This window comes from Ochotona princeps, chromosome 10 (genome assembly GCF_030435755.1).
Source record: "Ochotona princeps isolate mOchPri1 chromosome 10, mOchPri1.hap1, whole genome shotgun sequence".
Lineage (NCBI taxonomy): Eukaryota > Metazoa > Chordata > Mammalia > Lagomorpha > Ochotonidae > Ochotona > Ochotona princeps.
In genome coordinates this window covers 12596282-12618172 of record NC_080841.1, presented here as the reverse complement: position 1 = coordinate 12618172, position 21891 = coordinate 12596282, and the positions used below count along the sequence as shown (strand labels likewise).

Sequence of the window (21891 nt, the reverse complement as noted above, 5' to 3'; positions counted from 1 at the left end):
TAGCATTTCTTGATAATGGGAATACACAATTAATAATTCTTTGTTTACCTTTTCTCTTTGGGCCATGTCCCTATGAAGCCATCAACATAAGACATAGATGAAGACCTTCTAATCCCTCCTTTAATTGCAAAAAAAGGAAAAAGTTATTGAAATTGTGTAAACTTAACAGACTCTGCATATTTGAAGATTTCTTAATAGCATCAAAGAAATAGGTATATAGAACTAGAGATCATTTTATAAAGATAACCAAGCATAGAGATACAGATCAGACTCTGAGTGCATATATTACAACTACTTTTCAGAGAAAAGAATGGATATTTGTTTTTTATATTCATTCTTAGTAAACTGATCTCAAATAACATTTTCTAGGCTTGTAAAGGTATATTACCTGAGGCTGAAGAATGAGCTTGGGGACGTGAATACCTAGAAGGCAAATGACGAGCCTCTGTATATGCAGCTCCTTCCCCACTGCAATGGACAATGCTGTATTTTAGCTCATTAATGTAAGCTTTATACAGAATGGCTAAAATCAGAAGCAATACTATTATCTCTGTTCTACGTCCTAAACTGATAAAAATAAAGCAACACACTGTTTAATCCAAAGAATGGCTGCAATTACAATGGTATCTATATGCACATACAACCCAAAGCACTTTTCATTATACACTTCAATATCCTTGAGAGGTTAAGATATGGCATATTATTTTCATTTTATAAATAGAAAAAAATGAGAAAAAAGATATTAAGTGAAACTCACCACTTTGAAACACTTTGGTCAAATCTAAACTAAAACCACAGGTATAGCAAACCAAGGATTCTGACAGCCTCCCTGGTCACCGACCTATGTTGTGATCTCTGACAGTTACATTTGATAATGAGCTGGCACCTTAGGCCTTGATGCCTAAAAAGACATGAAGCTTTCCAGTTATTCTTATTTGATTCTACTCACTCCAATTAATGTAGAGGATTAGACAATCTACTCAAACCGTAATGACATTTGTCCAGAATCAAGCTATTTTTGCTTTTCTCAAAGTCTGCCAGGTCCCTCTTAGCATTGCATTAAGCATTTCAATTCCCAAATAGTTCAGAACAGATTGTGAAACAGACATGACTTCCACGGTGTGCTCAAATCATTTTCTCTTGGTTGGTATACAGCGAGAAGATGGACAAGTCAATCAAAGAATTCAAATGTTATGTTCTTACTACTTACTGAAAGCTTACATTGTAACTTTTCCCAAAATCAATAATATGAGTAGAACTTGCTGAGTCCAAAGCAAATGATCACGTGGGGCCTTTCCCCCCGAGCTGAACTGCACAGCTCCTGTCTCACTTGCGATCATTTGTTAGACTGTCAGATATTCCTCACACTCTGCCCTGACGTGTTTGTTTCTAGGATCCCTCCCTTTAAAATCACTTCCAGTTTCTACTCTCCTTCAGATCTATGTGTAAGTTGGCAGGGTATCCTGAATACAAATGGATTAGTTATTAAAATGTGTTTATTCTTTTTTTCTTCCCCAAATAATGGCCAAAATGTTGCAAAAGGTCAATTGTGTTTTCATTTGTGCAGAGAGAATCTTGATCAGGTCTAACTCTTCAGTGAGAGTTGGTGTGCAGAACAGCTGATGGGATGCCTTTTGCTTGCCTGCCTTCTAGCTTTGGTTCTGTTCTTTCTCCTTTGGTAACATTTACAGATGTACTGCATCATCCTAAGGAAGAGCAGAAATTGTTGAGTCCTTGCTCAAAAGTTCTACAGTGCTGGAAAACTACAATGGGCCATACGGAGACTTACAGAAATGAGAGGTTGACTAGGAGCCTAGAATGACGGCTGCACAATAACTCTTCAAGGAAAAGAATTTAGACATCTATCTGGGTTAGCCATCTGCTAGGAAAAAGTAGGCACTCAGATATCGGAAAGAAAAGAGATGAGTCTTCCCAGGGGACCTAAATGAAAACATTTGCCAGTGTTAGAAGTGTGTGAATTTGTCCATTTGGCTTCCTAGAAATAGTAATTATGGAATTATCTGCTTTCCAGAATTTAAAGATTTGATAGTGTAAGAGACATACTGAGTGATTAAAATATATATTTCCAAGGGAGTAAATGTTACTATAAACCAACCTAGGAAAGCACTGAAGAAATGATATGTTTCCCGCGGGAAAAAATACATAGACGATCCTATGAGAGAAATGTTTTAATTTAACCTCTCTAAATTAAATCTTAGAGGTAGTTGTGGACCACAGAAAGTTGAACAGAAGGTAAGAGCAGTTATAGCAGAAAATCAGAGGGTAAGATACGGCCCTCTAATAGTAAGAAATGCATTACAGACTTCAGAAAATTCACACAAGTAAGAAGCCTCACAAAGGAAGTGAGAGTATTTAAGGGTTCTGCCAAGGCTTAGGTTTCACATTTGTTAGCATGCATTTGAGAAACGTGCATGCTTCTTAAACGTGAGGAACGGGGGACAGCTTCAGTGTAAGCTTATATACTGATACACTGAACCAAGGACAGAAAGTACTTACAAAAAGTTCAATTTAAAAAATGTAGTTTGCTTGAATCTTTAAAAATTCTCAAAATATACCCATTTTAAACTTAAAAATCAAAAAGGTTAAGGAGCCAAAGTCAACATAAATTTCAGGTTCTAATAAATACAAATAAATAGCTAATTATAGCATCTGGTGAAAACAATTCTGACCAAACTAACGTCCCTATCATAAACTTGAAGTAGAAGTCAGCATTATCTTGATAATAAATGGCAAGACATTCTTGCTTGGTTTTCAGTTTAATTCCTGATATTAAGAACTAAAGCACCAGATAGAGATTCAATACTATACAATAAATACTTTATTGTGATCTCTCAATAGTTCTAGTAACCTGAAAAGTAGGAAAAACTGCTTCAAAGATTAAAAAAAAAAATCACAAAACATTTTATAATCCAAATGTAATTAATAATTTTCCCCTGATGCCTAAGAGTTATCTATCAGATAATTACAGTATTGGGCAATTCTTGTGCTTGCTCCGGCAGCACATATACTATGGGCAATTATCAACTATAAATACTTATGAAGCAAGCATTTTTGGCTAGCTGATTGTATTTATGCAATAAATTGCCTACTTGAACCTTACAATATATTCTCATACTTCACACTTCAGTGTGGTTCATAAATAAGCCTATGTGTATATTTCAATTATATTTAAAACAGAGTGTAATAGGATAAGCTAATAATAAGTTCAAAATCTAACTGAAAATGTTACTCGATTTCATTAGCACGAAGAAAGGAAATTGTGAACATGAAGCCCGTTTAGTCTACCTTGAAGTGAAGCGAGAACTCCACGAACCATCTGAAACATTTCTCCTGGCAGTACTCAGGGCGGGAGCTGAAGGAGGATCTTTCACAGGTTCAGCTGAAATAAAGGACAGACCTCAAAGTCACAGGCTTAGCAGGTTTCTAACATCATTTCAGTAACTTTGGGCCATGAATACTTAAAATGTAATTTCTAATATTCTTATTACTTAGAAATTCTAAATAATTCTTCAATAATTTTTTTTAAAGATTTATTTATTTGTATTGCAAAGTCAGATATACAGAGAGGAGGAGAGACAGTGAGAAGGATCTTCCGTCCGATGATTCACTCCACAAGTGAGCGCAACGGCCGATGTTATGCCGATCCAGGAACTTCTTCCAGGTCTCCCACACGGGTACAGAGTCCCAAGGACTTGGGCCGTCCTCGACTGCTTTCCCAGGCCACAAGCAGGGAGCTGGATAGGAAGTGGAGCTGCCGGGATTAGAACCGGTGCCCATATGGGATCCAGGTGCATTCACGGCGAGGACTTTAGCCACTAGGCTACGCCGCTGGGCCCCAATAATTTTAAAGGATCAAATTTTCTTTACACTCTTCCTAAAGTATCCTGATTTAAACTTTACTTAATAAGCCCTTAATGAGGGGAAAGGCACAACATAAAATGAATGCATTGCTTAAGATTAAAAATCAGTTTGAATGTTTAATTTTTTGGAAGCTTTCATAGAACCTCAGATACATGAAGCTGGACATTTTTGCTTTTTTATAAAATGGTTGGTCTCTTAATAATTAAAAACATACTTTCAAGGGATAGAATTTAACTCTATGGGTGTTAAGTTTATATTTTTTAAAAAAGGTTTATTTATTTTTACAGAGAAAAAGAACCAGAGAGAGGTCTTCCACCTGCTGGTTCATTCCCTAAAGGGCTGCCAGGGTCAGAGCTGAGCTGGTTAAAAGCTGCAAGCTAGTGGAGTCTTGGTTCTCCCACGTAGGTACAGGGTCCCAAGGTCATGAGCTCTCCTCTGCTTCTCTCCCAGGCCATGAGCAGAGAGCTAGATTGGAAGTGATGCAGCCAGGACACGAACCAGTGCCTACATGGGATGCCTGTGCCATAGGGCAGAGGATGAGCCTGCTGTGCCCCCAAGTTTACATTTTTGTAAGTAACCCTGGGGAGAAGGCTCAATTTGCTTTTTTTTTTTCTAAGATTAAAAAATAATTCTAGTTCACTCTGGTTTTAAATATAGTTCACTCTAGGTTTGAAAATACCGCACAAGCCTTTTTATGACTTAATAGCAAATTCAAATTTGGCCAAGCCAATATCTGAGTAGATTATTTGTAATACAACATAAGAATTTAGTAGGGAAACAAGCTGGGAGAAGGGTAAAAGGTACAAAGAGATGAAAACAGGTTGGGCCCAGCACGGTAGCCTAGTTGCTGATGTCCTTGCCTTGCAAGCGCCAGGATCCCATATGGGTGCCGGTTCATCTCCTGGCTGCTCCACTTCCTATCCAGCTCCCTACTTGTGGCCTGCGAAAGCAGTAGAAGATGGCCCAGAACCTTGGGACCCTGCACCTGCGTGGGAGACCAGAAAGAAGCTCCTGACTCCTGGTTTTGGACTGGCTCAGTTGTGGCCATTGTACTCACTTGGGGAGTGAACCCGTGGATAAAAGATCTCTGTCTCTCCTTTTCTCTGTAAAAATTCCTTTCCAATAAAAATAAATAAATCTTAAAAATAAAATGGGCTGACAGTCAAAAGCTGAATTTTCCTCTCTGTAAGACTTCAAAGTCAGACTCATTCTTATCATTTTCTTCTTCTTATTTCTTGACCATCTAATTATCCCCTTATCAAGAATTTAGTGGTTTTAAATAATAAAATATTCAGAATCTGTCAAGCAAAACAACCAAAATCTGAAACAATAATAGGCATTCTTCTTTTAAAACAGTAACCAGATTTGATAACTTCCACTTCTTCACATTTAAAATTAAAGGATTAATTACCTCCTTGTGGATGAATAACACGAGGCTGTACAAACGATGGCTTCACAACTTCAAACCACCAAAAGAGTTCTGCCATGAACACCAGATAATTACTCTAGGTGAGAAAGAGAAATCAGGTAAAAACTGACTACATATATATAGAATTTTGTTTGTTTGCTAAAATACATATTTAAATCTTATTCCTTTATCACTGGAGTAAATTTATACAGGCTATTAAACTTGGGATTGATTCTTTGATTTTGGGCCTGATGTGCTGGCTCAATGGCTAAATCCTCACCTGCAGTGCCAGGATCCCACATGGGCACTGGTTCGTTTCTTTTCTGCCATTTCCCATCTAGCTCCCTGCCTGTGGCCTGGGAAACAGTGGAGGTGGCCCAAAGCCTTGGGACTCTGTACCCACATGGGAGATCCAGAAGAAGCTCCTGGCCTCAGGCTTCGGACTGGCTCAGTTCTGGCCACTGTGGTCTTTTGGGGGAGTGAACCAGTGGATGGAAGATCTTCCTGTCTCTCCTTCCCTTCATAAAATGCCTTTCTAATAAAAATAAAAAGAAAAAAGGAATCCTGGCTCTTGTGTGTAAAAATGACAGCAAAGATTTAAATCTTGCTTGCTACTCTGCTTTCCAGTGCCAGAATAGTGGTCTAATGCGTCAAACAAGCATTAATGCCTCTGGTTGCACAGAACTTTGAGAGAATATATGACTTTTTTTTTTCCAAATTAGATATGACTTGAACAATTCTCCAGTCTCTGGACATCCTGAAGTCTGATTATCTTAAAAAGGAAAATCAAATTCTATTCAGATCCCTAGAAATTTCTTTGAAAAATAATGATGTGTGTGGTTTAAAAATACCCTGTACAGGGCGGGTATTATGGCAGCTAAGCCTCTGCCTGTGGCGCTGACAGCTCACACAGGAGCGGGCTAGTACCCCAGCTGTTCACTTCCCATCAGCTTCATGCTTATGCTTGGGGAAGCAGTAAAGGATGGCTCAAGTCCTTGGGATTCTGCACCCACATGAGAGAACTGAAGAGGCTCCTGGCTCCTGGTTTCAGCCCAGCTCAGCTCAGGCTGCTGTGGCCATGTGGGGTGTGAACTAGTGGGCGGCAGATTTCTTTATCTCTTCCTCTCTGTAACTCTGCCTTTGAAATAAAAGTAAAATAAGTCTTAAAAAATAATTATTTACATTCTTAATAATGCTAAACTCAACAGCAATCAGGGCACTATAAATAATACCACTCTCTGGAGTGCAACAACTAATTCCTAACTTTGAAAAGTTGTTAATATGAGTAAACCAGCAAGTTTTAATTATTTATAAAGCACTTTTGTACAATGAGCTTATATTTTAAAATATGAAGAATTACTTATTATAAATAATTACTTCATATTTATGGCAAAAAATTCTTCAAGATTTGTTTGCACAACTATTTTAAATATGCCTTTTAAATTGAGTATTTTGCATCTAATACAAAAATGCCAAATTTATTAATATTTGTTCGTGATTAAAAACTTATTTAGAATTTATTTACTTGAAAGAGACACACACACACAGAGATCCACAGCCGTTGGTTTACTTCCCCAAATGGTGACAGCATGTTGGGAAGCTGGGAGGCAGGAGTTTGTTCTGGGTCTGCCACATGGATGCAGGGCCCTCCTCTGCTGCTTCTCCAGGCCGTCCGCAGAGAGCTGGGCTGGACTAACTGATGTGGCAGGCAGCAACTTTATCACCTAGGCTATACTGCTAGTCTGAGATGATTCTCTTTGAGGTGTTCATTAGACACTGAAGTAGTCCTGTCATACAGATGGTTTAATGTAAGAATCTGGAATGTTCTAGGGGATAATGTTCAGTGGGTGTCTAAGACACATCTTAATAACTGCATCACATACTGCCCCTTTACAAGCTTTTCTAAGAACAGGCCCACATTAACATTCTCCGCTTCATTCCTTACAACTTCCCAATTCATTCCAGCTTGGTCCTGAGCCATATCATTCTTCTCAAACAACATTTGCTCAAGTCACCAATGACTTACTAATGTCATGAAATCGAGTCATTTTACTTGACTGTCAGCAGCATTTGATACTTCTGGCTTCCTTTCTTTGAAACACTGCCAGGCTGCATCGTGGTGTAGCAGTTAAACTGCTGCTTGTGATACCTGTATCCCTTGTCAAGAGCGTGCTGGTTCAAATCCCAGCTACTTCACGTCCTATCCAGCTCACTGCTAACGCATCTGGGAGGATAGCAGATGACAGCCAAAGCCTAGGGCCGCTGCCATCCATGTGCAGACCTGGAAGGAGTTTCTAGCTCCTTACTTTATCTTTTGGTATCCACTTGGGGTAAGTTTTGTATACAGGACACCTATGGGTACAAAAATCTGTAAATGCTGAAGTCCCTGATACAAAATGGTATGGGATTTGCATATAACACACACACATCCTCATTCATTTGTAATACCTAATACAATGTGATTGCTATGTTAGTAGCTACTATATTATTTAGGGAATAAACACATAAATCATATCATGCTACTTATTTCTTACTTGCCATTTCTTCATCTAACAATGCCTTGGACAGCTTTTCATGTCAGTAGAAAAACCTCTACCTTTTTCCCTTTAAGCAACTATATTTAAAAACATGTAAATTCTGTTCTTATTAAGATATACTGTTTCCGGGCCCGGCAGCGTGGCCTAGAGGCTGAGGTCCTCGCCTTGAACGCCCCGGGATCCCATATGGGCACCGGTTCTAGTCTCTGCAGCTCCACTTCCCATCCAGCTCCCTGCTTGTGGCCTGGGAAAGCAGTCGAGGATGGCCCAATGCTTTAGGACCCTGCGCCCGTGTGGGAGACCTAGAAGAGGTTCCAGGTTCCCGGCTTCGGATTGGCGCATACCGGCCCATTGCGGCTCACTTGGGAGTGAATCATCGGAAGGAAGATCTTCCTCTCTGTCTCTCCTCCTCTCTGTATATCTGACTTTGTAATAAAAATAAATAAATCTTTAACAAAAATTAAAAATTATACACCTTAACTTTCAAAAATGGAATGTAATTTTCAAAAATTTATTCATGGTTATTACTTTTAACATTTAACATCAATAGAAATAAAATGCATTCCACTTATTTGTAAAGAAATGATACTATGTGAAATTTTCATTATTCTTTTTCACAATCTGAAAGCAAACACTGACCAACAGCTAAAGGACAATGAAGATGATAAATTCCAAATAAACTGATAACTAACGAATTTTGGGTTTGGGGAAATCGTTCAATTTCTAATCATCTCCTGTAAGCGCCAGTTCATGTCCCGGCTGCTCCACTTCCCATCCAGCTCCTTGTTTGTGGCCTGGGAAAGCAGTGGAGGACAGTCCAAAGACTTGGGACCCTGCACCCTGCAAGGGAGAGCTGGAAGAAGCTCCAGTTTCCTGGTTTAGATCAGCTCAGCTCTGGGTATTGCGGCCACTTGGAGAGTGAACCAGTTGATGGAAGATCTTTTTCTCTGTCTCTCTGTAAAGCTGTCTTTCAAATAAAAATGAATAAATCTTAAAAAAAAATATGCTGATTTAGTATACACATGTAAATGTGCAGACACTCTCTATACTAAAGTAATGATAGCTAAAGAGAAGATAAATTAAGAATGGTTGGGCCCGGCGGCCGTGGCCTAGCGGCTAAAGTCCTCGCCTTGAACGCCCCGGGATCCCATATGGGCGCTGGTTCTGGTCCCGGCAGCTCCACTTCCCATCCAGCTCCCTGCTTGTGGCCTGGGAAAGCAGTTGAGGATGGCCCAATGCCTTGGGACACTGCACCCGCGTGGGAGACCCGGAGGAGGTTCCTGGTTCCTGGCATCGGATCGGCACGCATCGGCCCGTTGCGGCTCACTTGGGGAATGAATCATCGGACGGAAGATCTTCCTCTCTGTCTCTCCTCCTCTCTGTATATCTGGCTGTAATAAAATGAATAAATCTTTAAAAAAAAAAGAATGGTTCATTAAAAACTCTTCAAGAAAAAGAGGGATTTATTATTTATAAAGAAAGAACCTATTTGTTAGCCTTGTCTAAGATCAAGAGGCATAAGTGTCTTATCCTCCATTCCGCTAATAGTAAAGCAACATGATCAATTTTGCACATGATGCTGTGTGGCTCTACACTGTAAAAGGACCTTACAAGAGGGCCAACGATGTAATCAAAGACAGAAGAAGAAAAAGAAAATAAAAGGGGGGGGGGCAAAAAACTTAACGTAGCTGGATGGACCATTTATGATTCCTATTCTATGCTTTTTAAAAGCAATCTTCAAAATGGTATGTGTACTTGTATATCAGCTAACTAGCTTGATTTAGCCATTCTACAACATATACACATGTAGAGTCTTCAAAATGAACAATATGGTAAAAGCTACACGTGGATTTCCAATATTTTTGTTATCAAAATAAAAAAAAAAGAAAAGCAATCTTGTACAAAGCCAAGGGAAAGCGGAGTAATTCAGTTTACCTTTATGGATGAAGCAGCGTACAGCATATCTTCCAGGGTGAAGTGGCAACACTGGTTCAAGTATTCCTGACAAAATTCCTGAATCAGCTGTAGGTTATACAGGCTATCAGCCAAAGACATAGTTTCTTTCAAACAAATATCTTCAAAAAGAAAAAGAACAAGGTGATGACTTTAATTGGTCAGAAAACATTTCATAGCTAGTGACACAGCATGAATACACAATTATATAGAATCTATTTAATAAATGATGATCTGCAGTGATCATTCTAGACAAAGATTTCCTTTTCTCAATTATCTTCCTCAGAATTATACACAAGTGTTCCTCTTAAAATATCCATTAGGACTTACTAAATACTATTGTCTCAAATATTTGTTAACATCTATCTATAGTTCATAAGTATTTCTCTGCAACACTTACCCTCTAACCTCACAACACCAGGGCAGTAAAAATGAATCAGGGCGGCCAGTGCGCAGCCATCTGTGCCATCCTTCAACAAGTTTTCTACCAATGGAATGCAAGGCAGTTGTTTAAGCAATGTTTGCTCTTTTCTATAACGAGCCTACAATATAAAAAAAAAAAAATAAAGTACTAAGAAGCAAACAGGAAAAAAAAAACAGTGTTGTAGGTCTAATGGCATCACCAATACCACATAAATTGAGAAAACAGAATCTTTTACCAATATTTCTTTTCTAAACAATGATACTACCAAAGGTATATAAACAGCAATATCCTTATAATTTCAAAGCTAAACAACACAGAATTATGGTGCTATAACAGATTGTTAATTCAAATGACATTTAAGCATATATATAAAAACGCATTATAAAACATTTTGAACACTTTGTATCTAAATTGGCAGTTCTGTTCATTTATGATAATAAAACACATTCCCTTTATATTAGACTTAAACCAGCTGCCTGCATTGAAAGAATAAAAGTATCTAATTAGAAAGACAAGGGTTAGCAAAACCAAGGGGCAGCTAGAAGAATACAGAAAAACAAATCAAGTTTCATTAACAAATAATAGTGGATTTCTGCTCTCCATCAGTTAAATAGTAGAACTTTGTTTTCTCAAGGTGGCTTAGTGTTGCTACACATAAAATTTTAAGACAATTTCTAAAAGAAAATATGCTAGTAACAGTGATTAAGATAACAACCTCTTTTTTTTTTTTTTAGAGATTCATTTTATTTTTTATTACAAAGTCAGATATACTGAGAGGAGGAGAGACAGAGAGAAAGTGGAGCTGCCGGGATTAGAACCAGCGGCCATATGGGATCAAGGCGAGGACCTTAGCCACCAGGCCACACTGCCAAGCCCGATAACAACCTCTTTTGTCGGATTGCCTGAGCTTGAATCCTGGTCCTGACACCAGCTGTGTGATTTGGACAAGTGTCTTAAACTCTCATTTCTCATTTTCCCCACATGTAAAATGGGAATAATATTAGTTTATAGAAACACAGGAGGTTTAAAAAGATGCTGGTGCAGAGTGCTATGTACACTGCTGAACACACAGCAAGTAAGCATTAAAAACTAGCTGTCATTAGCAATAAAGGTTAGATGTTTTTAGCTAGCAGATCTATTCAAGAAAAGCAGTGAAGATTCAGTGAAGTGCTTACTATAATATTTTATTAACAAAAGGTAGTATTAAAAAAAAACAAAAGGTAGTATTACACAGATTTCTGATATTTAAATGATTATTTTCACAATGGAAAGTTACTTTTTCTCCTAATTCTCCTTAAATCAATCTTATTAAAATTAAACTATGGTCTGAAATATGATACTTTTCTGAGAAAACAGAAATATCAGAATTAAATGAAAGAATATTTGGTGATAAAATTACATTTCTTTAAAAAGATATCCCTCGGAAAAGCACACCTATTAACAAAGAATGACATTTATTCCTGCTTCTCTTTTACGGCTACTCAAGGACAAGATCCATGGAACAATGGAACACATTTCCCTTTGGAAGAACTTGAGGAGCTTATTAAAAATCAGTGCAGGCTTGGTCTTTGTACTTCACTGCATGATCCTAATCCAAATAGCACCTGTCTTCAGAAGGAAAAGTACATGCACTATTAAGATTCTTTAATTTGAGTGTTCATTTTTGCATAAGCCTTAGAAATTTTTCTCAATTTGCTGCTAGGAGACACTTAAAAAAATCAACCATGGAAAGGAGGGAAACAAAAAAAAGAATGAACCTGTAGCATCATCTAGCCGTAAACGATCCTTTCTCACATTTGATTAAGTACTTCTCAGATCCTCATGTGTTTTTCTTTGATCATCTAGAATCAAAACAGTCTGCCCCTTAGACATGCTCTAGATGGGCTTTGATTCTGTCCCAAACTTCAGACATTCTCTAGGCCTAGTTCTCAGCTTATTATTCAAACTAGCCTGAGCAAAGAACACGGGATCATGGGAAAAAGTACTGAATTGTGTGCTTTTTCCATTCCTTTCTGCTAAGTAGCACTTCTGGACAAAGTGTGCGCACACACACATCCTATCTTATTGGCAATGCATGCAGTGTTTTAGACTAGACAATCAGAATTATTAATGGCACACAGAGCCATTTTCCTCAGATTATATCCGAGAAGATGTAACGAGGGGACTTCAAAAATTGCTATTGGGCCTAGTAACTGAGGCCAGCTGGGATGCCAGCAGCCACTTTCAGGTTCCAGCTAATGCTCATCCTAGCAGCAGGCAGGTGATGGGTCCCTGCCAACCACGTGGGAAACTTGCACTGAGGTTCCACCTTCTGGCCTTGGCTTCTGCTTAGGACTGTCACGGACAGCCAGGAGATTAAACAGCAGATGGGAACTGCCTGTCTCTGCTTACTCTCCCTCAAAATACATACATACATATACATATATATATATATTTTTTTTTGGTGGATTTCTTTTTTTTATTATTGATTACATTGCATATATTTTTTTTTAAAGAATAAAAACTATCAACTTTATTTTCAAAATAAGCTTCATCAACTTCAAGACACTTTTTCAGGAAAGTATTCTAATCATTTCATCCATCCATCCATCTCTAAGGAACTGAGAGGGTCCTGGGATTTATACCAATACTATCATTTTTGTTATTATGTTATTAACTTAAGAAAAATGAATGCCTTTAAAGAATTTGTAGGAAGCAAAAGTGCCTCTATTTGATGAGAGGAATGAACAGATGTACTGTTGTAGTGGAATGGGACTCTAGGGCATTCCAGAACAGTCTTCTAATAAGCGTGACAATGTTCTTGTTCCTGGCCTTCCAGGAAGCCAACAGGTGAAAGTCCTTGAGTATCCCCCAAAACTTCTGTCATATCCTTGGTAGCCATTGCTTTGATTGTGCTTTATTCACCTTCTACAATTCTCTGAATACTTCAAGATCCTGACTCCACCTGCTTAAAATTTCCACCAAAAGCTTTGCTTATCTACAGGTGATCTAGGAATAAGTGTTTTGGTTCCCACTGAGCAGAAAAGTTGTTCAACTTTTCAGTAAAAATTGTGTAAAATGAACTGAGATGCATATAGCGTTGGCTACTGTTTCTGCTGTTGTTGATCCTCTTCACTTAAGACATAAGATTTTGCTTTTCCTTACAAATTAATGTAAACGATCTGCCACTGTGAGTTTCATGTCCTTTTAAATTTTATTTTTTCTTTTTATTTATTTGCAAAGTTTGCAAGATCTTTGTGTGGGGGAAAAGGGGAGGGGAGGGAAAAAAGGAGAGACAGAGGGGAGGGAGGAAGGAATAGAGGCGGAGAGAGAGGGGGTCTTCTATCTGCTGGTTTGCTCTTCAAATGCCCACAACATTTGAGACAGGGTCAGGCAGGAGCTAGGAGCCAGGAACTCAACCTTGGTCTCCTACTTGGGTGCTAAGGACACAAGAAGCTTGAAATGTTAAGTGGAACCAGATCTCAAATGCAAACACTTTGGTATGAGTTGCAGTGCTTTAACTACCATACTCAACACCGGGACCTCCTACTCAGACTTTATTCCTTTTTAAAAACAAGTTAATTATTTGCCAGTTGTTGATTTCTTTGGGATACCATCCCTATAAACAGGAAATTATTCTATCCAAAATGTTACTTTAAAATATGGAAATACACATGCAATTAGTCCTTTTTACTAAAACTAATGAGTATACACAAATAAAGTTTTTAACCTACTGATGACAAAGATTGGCAAAAAGATGCTTACTTTTTGAAACTTCTGATCCAAATTTTTGCCCGATACTTTTATCATCTAGGTTACATTATAAAACTCAAACCTACAGCCAGTTACCAAAAGAATTATATGAAATGACTGTATCACCATGACATAAACAATATCATTGCACAATGACAATTATAGAGAGGAAATGGAAGTAACTGGGCAAACTTACTGGAACCAGTTTCCAAAACCATTTGGAAGGAGACTTCAGAGGAAGCATCAGGAAGAAAGGTAAAGGGAACATTCATCAGAATTATTTTTATTTTTAGTTAATAAGTTACAATAAAGCTTCTGACAGTGGAGCCCCAAGTATACCTCTAGTAGTAGTTTTCCTATGGTAATCAAAAATTCAGTTAAATACAGGGACAGGTTCCTACTAATAAAGGCCATCACCCTGCCCTCCCCTCTTGCCTCTCCATACATAAAAATTCATTTTAGAATAACTAAGATATGCTGTGTGCTTTGGTCACAAAGAAAACTAAGGACCAAATTCTCCAGACAGACCAAAGCACACAAAGAGAGCCAGTAAGTATGGGAAGAAGTATCTCAAACTTGGTGCAACAATGCCAACACCAGCTCAGAAAAACTGAGACTATTTAAGTAAAACCCTCAGGACATTCTTTTCCTCTTCAGAGTCCCAAGGAAGAAATCAGGGGATTATCTCTATCCCCTGGTGCTGATGTGATCTGGCACATCTCCCCTCCACCAACCACCCCCCACCACGCAGTCAGGAGAGAGGTCAGGTTCTTTTCATTGCCCTACCATCGAGAGACCTGCATGAGTCTGCAATACCCTCACCCATGTAATACACATTCAAAAATAATTAAAGGGCCCGGCGGCGTCACTTAGCGGCTAAAGTCCTCGCCTTGAGTGCGCAGGGATCCCATAAGGGTGCCGGTTCTAATCCCGGCAGCTCTACTTCCCATTAGGTTCCCTGCTTGTGGCCTGGGAAAGCAGTTGAGGACGACCCAAAGCTTTAGGATCCTGTGCCCGTGTGGGAGACCTGGAGGAAGTTCCTGGCTCCTGGCTCCGGTTTGGCACAGCACCGGCCGTTGTGCTCACTTGGGGATTGATTCATTGGACAGAAGATCTTCCTCTCTATCTCTCCTCCTCTCTCTATATATCTGACTTTGTAATAAAAATAAATAAATCTTTAAAAAAATAATTAAAAAATTTTAAATGCCTGTGAAATGGATCTACTAGTGACTTCACTTTTTTCCTATATTATCGTTTCTTCCATTTATTGGTTCACTCCTGAAATGGCCACAATGGCCAGAGCTCAGCTGATCTGAAACCAGGAACCAGTGCTTCTTCTGGTTCTCCCACGTTGGTGTAGGATCCCAAGGACTTGTGCCATTCTCTACTGCTTTCTCAGGACATAAGCAGGGAGCTGGATGGGAACTGGAACAGTTGGGACTAGAAACCAGGGCTATGAGATGCTGGTGCTGCAAGGTGAATTAATCTGTTGAGCCACTATGCTGGCCTCGTACCAGAGACTGTAAATAGTCCTTTTCTTTGTAACTCAGTGTCTCTGCTCATGCTATTCCCTGTGACTTTTCTTTCCAAATGGTGTTAAACCTATTAGAGTCCCACATCCTCTAGAAGGCTTCCTACATATTTCACTCAGAGTTACAATAAATCAGCAATATATATATAGAAAGGTCTATAATAACCAGCTACTTACAACCTCTACTAATTTGGTGTTGAGCCCCTTATGTTTACTGAAAATCCAGTTCCAGAACTCAGGAGCCACATACACTTCACAGACAAACGAGAGAACGCCCAGACGTCCAGGGCCCTGGTAGTGGCAGAACTACTCTCCGTGCAGGAGAAGCGTGCAGAAAGAGGGACTTGAGACAGCAATGTTAGTAAACTATCTTGACGAAATATTTTCCCATGACAGCACTACTTGAAATGCCTTCCTCTTAAAATAAACATGAACACACACACACACACACACACGCACACACTGATCAGAAGTACATCATCAGCGGATCTGATATTCAAATGAAATACCTTTGTAATCTTTTATTTTGGTCTGACACTAATTATCATAATACAAGTATCCCTCAACATATGAACAAATGAGGGAACTTCAAACAGTTTGTGGAAAATTAAAAGGTAAGTTTATTTTGGTACAAAAGTTTCTGAAACCCACATATATAGGTACCTTCAAAATAGTCATGAAAAATCTATTAATGCATTTCAAATTTTTTGTGCCAAAATAAATATCTCTCAATTCCATTTCCATGGAAATATAAGCATGCTTATATTTTTTACAAGAATATGGCTATGTTTCACAAAACAAATTCTTCAGAACTTCTGAGTTAACAGGAATGGGCAAGAATAATTTTTTACAAGAATATGGCTATGTTTCACAAAACAAATTCTTTAGAACTTCTGAGTTAACAGGAATTGGGCAAGAATAAAGGGTAAGACATCATCCAGCACCAAGGGCTCTCTAGGTCAGGGCTCGGTATTGGTGTATGCTCCTGAGGCAGGCTGGCTGAAGTACATGGAAACAGTGAGACTTCTCACAACTATAGACTTATAAGAAACAGCAGTTCTTTCATACTGTATTTCTCAAAGGAAAAAAAACAATCACAAATTTTGCTTTACTATAATTAAAAATCAAGAATAGAATGGCATTTCCAGCCAAAGCAAGCAACTCAAGTGCCAAAAATAACACTGTTATTTTTGTGTGACAGTATTTTCCTTAAATCTATTGTGACAGTATTTTCTCATAATGATCACACCTATACAGGTAGTAAGATTATGTCAAATTACTACTTATTTTCACAAAGAATCTAACAATGAAAAATGATAAAGTTTATTGAGAACAAGGATGTAAATGCTACATATATACTAAAATAAAAATGTGCTAGGCCAGACGTCTAAACTTGAATCACATAATCTATTTTAAGTGTACTCAATCACTCACTCAACAAATATTGATTGAATGTTAACAAGTATAACTGCATGGGCTGAGTGATATAAAAAAGTCAAAAGAGGTGTATTATACGGAATGCCTGGATTTCCATACTTTTTCCCCACTTTTTTTTTTAATTGATTTTTAAAGTCAGAGTTACAGAAGAAGTGAGTGAGAGAGAGAGAACAAACAAGAATCTTCCTTCCTCTGGTTCACTCTCCAAATGTATGCAATGGCCAGCACTGGACCAGGTTGAAGCCAGGAGCATCATCTGGGTCTCCTATGTGCGTGGCATGGGTCCAAGTACGTGGGCCAACTTCTGTTGCTTTCCCAGCTTAGGAAGGAGCTGGACAGGATTATAGGTGTAGCAGCTGGTATATGAACCAACATCCATATGGGATGCAGGTATTGCAAGTGACTGCTTTATCTGTTACATCACCATGCCAGCACATTCATTTTTCTTAAAGATCATTTAATCTGGTTGTCTAAAATATAAACAGCATTTTCCCCATAGAAACAATGTTTTTGGGTCCTATGTCAGCATTTAAAGTATCCATTAGTTCACAATGTATATGCAATAATACAGAATTTAACCATTATATCAGGGTCTCCAAGAAGACCAAGAAAAAATTGAATTAAAAGTTTTGGTGGGAGAATCAAGATGGCGGAATAGGATAAGGACACGTTAAAACGGACGGAAAAACATTTAATGAGTATGAAGCAGAGAGGACAAATTTCAGGAAATAGGAAAGGACAGAACAACAGCAGAGGGGTACTTGGGGACTGACAGACACAGGAAAGCAGCGGGCACAGCAGTGTGGTGTTGCAGTGACTGATACTCCAGCACGGGGATCTGAACTCCACCAGCAGCCAGAACTCCACCAGCAACCAGCTGGGAAGGGACTTTCACTGGGAGCTCGGGAGGTGAACCCAGACAAAGAACTGTCCGTCCTGCTGGTCCGTTTGATTTGACCAGGAGCAGAGACAGAGCAGCAGATCTCAGACGGGCAGTGCGAGAACAGAGTGGATTTCATAGCCCAGTCAGCCCCCCAGAACTGAATTGGGCGCCATTTTGCGTAAGGAGGAAAAGGCAAGGGAAAAGACGGAGCATGCGCTGAGCTGGGAGTGAGCTCATCTCTGACTCGGTGAACTGCAATGACGTGGCATTCTACGGGTTCCACCAGGGGCAGGTCTGGGTAGCCCTCGGATCTGATGGTCAGCAAATCAAGAACTGTAGTGGTGGTACGTCAGGTGCCATTTTGGGCACTGTGGCAATAGCTTTGGGACTGCAGGGGACAACAGTGAACTGCACATGTGCTGAGCTCACGAGAACTCACTGAGGTCAGTGGTTTACACTGGTCCCGCAGGAAAATCATACCGACTGTGGCATTGTATGGGTCAAAATAGGTCCGTGTGGAACCCAGACCTAACGTCCCACAGGTTCCGACAAGATCAGGGCCACCAACAACCTAATTATATAGGACACCTGGTGTCTCTCTAATCCTGGGACCTGCTCCAACCAGAAGTGGGAGAAAGGTTGCAGAGACAATGGTGCAGCCTCAGCACGGTATCACAGGAGGAGGAGAGTGGTAAGTCAAGAGCTGGGGCTGTGGAGACCACGGTGGAAATCTTACATAAGAACCCAGACCTGGAACTTGCTGGAGGTTGTGGCACAAGTGGCTGCAAGCAAAAAGTTGTGTACCAATTGCAATAAGTAAAATTGCATTGTAGACCTGTGGGTGACACAACTTAGAAATCTGCCCCAAGGAGAAGACTCTGCTAACCAGAAGCACAATGATCAAGAGCAAAAGAAGAGACAAAGGCACAATGAATATTACCGAAAACTCCCCTGCAAAGGAGCCAAACCCTATGCCAACCTCAGTTAACTGAGGAAGACATCGAGAAAATGGGGGATACAGAATCCATAAGACTCATTTTAAAGATTGATAAAAAATGAGAAGCTCATGCAAGAGTTCAAAGAATTTAAGGAAGCAACAAAGCAAATCAAGGCTGGTATATCAGAAATTAAGAACACAGTAGAACAAATTAAAAGCACAGTGGAGAGTCTCCAAAATAGAATGAAGCAAGCAAAAGAAAGAATCTCAGAATTGGAAGATATTTCCTGTCATCAAGGGGAAGCAAACAAAAAACTGGAAGCCGAGCTGGATCAGCCCCCAAAAAAGTATTCAAGAATTGAAAGACACTATTAAGAGGCCAAATATAAGAGTTATGGGAGCCCCAGAAGGTGCAGAAAGAGAAGCTGAGTTTGCAAATGTATTTAATGAAATAATAAAGGAAAATTTCCCTAATCTGGAGAAAGAATTGGGAAACAACATCCAGGAGGGGCACAGAACTCCCAACAGGCTTGATCAAAAGCGATCTTCACCACAACACATGATCATCAAGCTCTCTTCTATTGAACGTAAGGAAAAGATCCTTAAATGTGCACGTGAAAAAAAATCAATTGACATATAAAGGAATGCCAATTAAGCTCACAGGAGATCTCTCACAGGAAACTTTACAGGCAAGAAAAGAATGGACTGACATATTGCAGATTCTAAAAGAAAAAAATTGTTGGCCTAGGATAACATATCCAGCAAAGCTTTCTTTTGTCTTTGAAAATGAAATAAAATTCTTCCACAGTAAAGAAAAGCTAAAAGAATTTGCCTCTTTCAAACCTGCCCTACAAATGATACTTCAAGATGTTCTCTTGACAGAGAAGAGGAATAGCACCTACCAAAACCAAAGGCAAATGGGAAGAACATCCCAGTAAAATGACAACAGAAGACTAAACCAATGAACAACCCATTCCTAAAATGACAGGACCAAAGTACCACCCATGTATATTAAACTCTGAATGTAAATGGCTTAAGCTCAATCAAATGTCATAGATTAGTAGACTGGATTAAAAAACAAAACCCATCTGTTTATTGTCTGGAGGAGATACACTTCAACAAAGATCAGTGGAAACTATATCACATGGGTTTTGTTGTTTTCTGTTGGTTTCATCTCTTCAAAATACTTTCTTCTGATTAAATCATTCAATGACTCGTAGATCATGCAGTGGCATCATTTTCTGCAAGAAGGTTCTTGATTTTCATTTCTTCAGCTACACGTTAGTAATTTAATACCTTGTTATTTAACTTCTTGGTGTTGTTAATTTCTTTTTTCTCCAAGATGCTGATTTTGTTTGTGGCTCTTCATTTAAGCGGATGGACAGTAGTTGTGTAATGGAGACTGTCATATCTAGTAACATGTCATTTAACTTCATGGCATTGTAAATTTCTACGTTTCTTTCTATTGTTGATTTTGTATCATGACTTTTCATTTAAGGGGATGGACAGTAGTTGTGTAATGGAGACTGTCATATCTAGTAACATGTGATTCAACTTCATGGCATTGTAAATTTCTATTTTTCTTTCTATGGTTGATTTTGTATCATGACTTTTCATTTAAGAGGATGTACAGTAGCTGTGTAATGGAGACTAACGTCCAGATGTGAAGATGCAGTGTGGTGTGCATTTCTGCTTCCAGACAAAGATGGACTTACAATGAAACTGTTTACTATATCTTGACAATAGGATTCTGGACTCTCTGCGATTGTCCATGCCCACAATGATGGACATTTGACTGAGTATGAAGAACTATATGTTAGTAATGATATAGAGGAACTAGGTTGTGGTGGGAGGGAATTGGGGAGGGGATAAGGGAATATGGAGCTGTATCATAAAATGATAGCAATAATAATAAAATGTAAAAAAAAAAAGAAAGTATATCATATTTAAATGGATATCTGACTGTTAAGAGAAGCAAACCCAAAACACAGCAAGAAAAAGAACCTCTCAGGGAGAGGGACCAGGAAATGAAAAGACTTAAAATTGGGAAGCTGTTTGATTGATCAAGAAGTTGTAGATGAATAAGCATGGGTGGAGAACAGGTAACGTAAGGAGAGATTCAATGTATGACTGAATAATTAGGCTGAGTCAGCAGTAAATACCAAATTTGTGGGTCCTGTAAATTAATGGAATTGGAGGAACAGTTTTAGGAGGAAAAAGTACAGGAAAAACAAACACAGACATGAACTATTAATGATGTTTATTCACAATAAAAAAAAGTATCCAAAAAAAAAGTTTTGGTGAAAGAAACCCTGATATCTATGTGTAAGTTTTTGTAATACACATTTTTCATAAACTTTTTATACATTCATATAAAACTGAGATTTCCATAGAAAATTCATTAGAATTATAATCAGAATGATGTCTCCTTATCCTTATTCTAATCAGAGCAACAAGCAACATGGAGGGGCATGACTGGATTTATCGCCAAGTGAAAAAGTTTCAGCTCTGATGATAGGGCAGGGAGAAAGAGAAGGAACCCAACTTGAAAGGCCAGGAAACAAAAGGAGTAAGAGAGACAAAGACTGGTTGAAGACAAAAAAAGGAAACATCATCCAGAATGACAGTAAAAGAGAATTCCATTCTCATGTAGGAGAAAGCATCTAAACAAAGGTTAAGTATTAAGCATGGATAGTATTTTCAGGAGATATCAGTAAATTCAAGCACTGTGATCCCATACATCAAATGTATACTATATCTAAGTGACCCTCCACGAAGGTTTCCAATGGTCTTCGTTATTTTTTCACAAACACTATTATCCAATTAATTTGTATTTTGTACTGCCACTTAGTGTTTATAGCATGGCTTTTCGAGGTATAAGTTAACCAAAAAGATGTGCTTGTTAATAAGCACATCTGTTGATGCTTTCCAAAGAAATATATATGTGTGAATACACACGATCTCAAAAACATACATCTTTTCCTGTGAAATACATACCTTTTGACCTCCAGGAGCCTCAACTGTGTGATGTTCCTTCAATTTCTGTTCTTGTTCCATTATGTCTTTCAAATGTTCATTGACCTTAAAGCATGAAACATTAATTTGATATTAAACTGAAATTTAACAATAAAAATACCAAGTATTTTATACCTCTTGAGCATCTACTA

The 21891-nt window shown here is 38.6% G+C and overlaps 1 protein-coding gene across 2 annotated transcripts in view; it reads right to left on the bottom strand.

Moving 5' to 3' along the window:
* The window catches only part of CAMSAP2 (calmodulin regulated spectrin associated protein family member 2), a 101749-nt gene that overhangs the window by 13638 nt on the left and 66220 nt on the right, over nt 1-21891 (bottom strand). The window contains exons 4-11 of one of the 2 annotated variants that reach the window (XM_058668982.1): nt 21722-21805; nt 14133-14165; nt 10181-10322; nt 9763-9902; nt 5294-5387; nt 3307-3400; nt 389-468; nt 49-118 (exon numbers count right to left, since the gene is read on the bottom strand). In XM_058668982.1, coding sequence (XP_058524965.1) covers nt 49-118; nt 389-468; nt 3307-3400; nt 5294-5387; nt 9763-9902; nt 10181-10322; nt 14133-14165; nt 21722-21805 — 737 coding nt within the window. The remainder of the gene's footprint in view (nt 1-48; nt 119-388; nt 469-3306; nt 3401-5293; nt 5388-9762; nt 9903-10180; nt 10323-14132; nt 14166-21721; nt 21806-21891) is intronic. The other variant, XM_058668983.1, reaches the window with a different exon arrangement.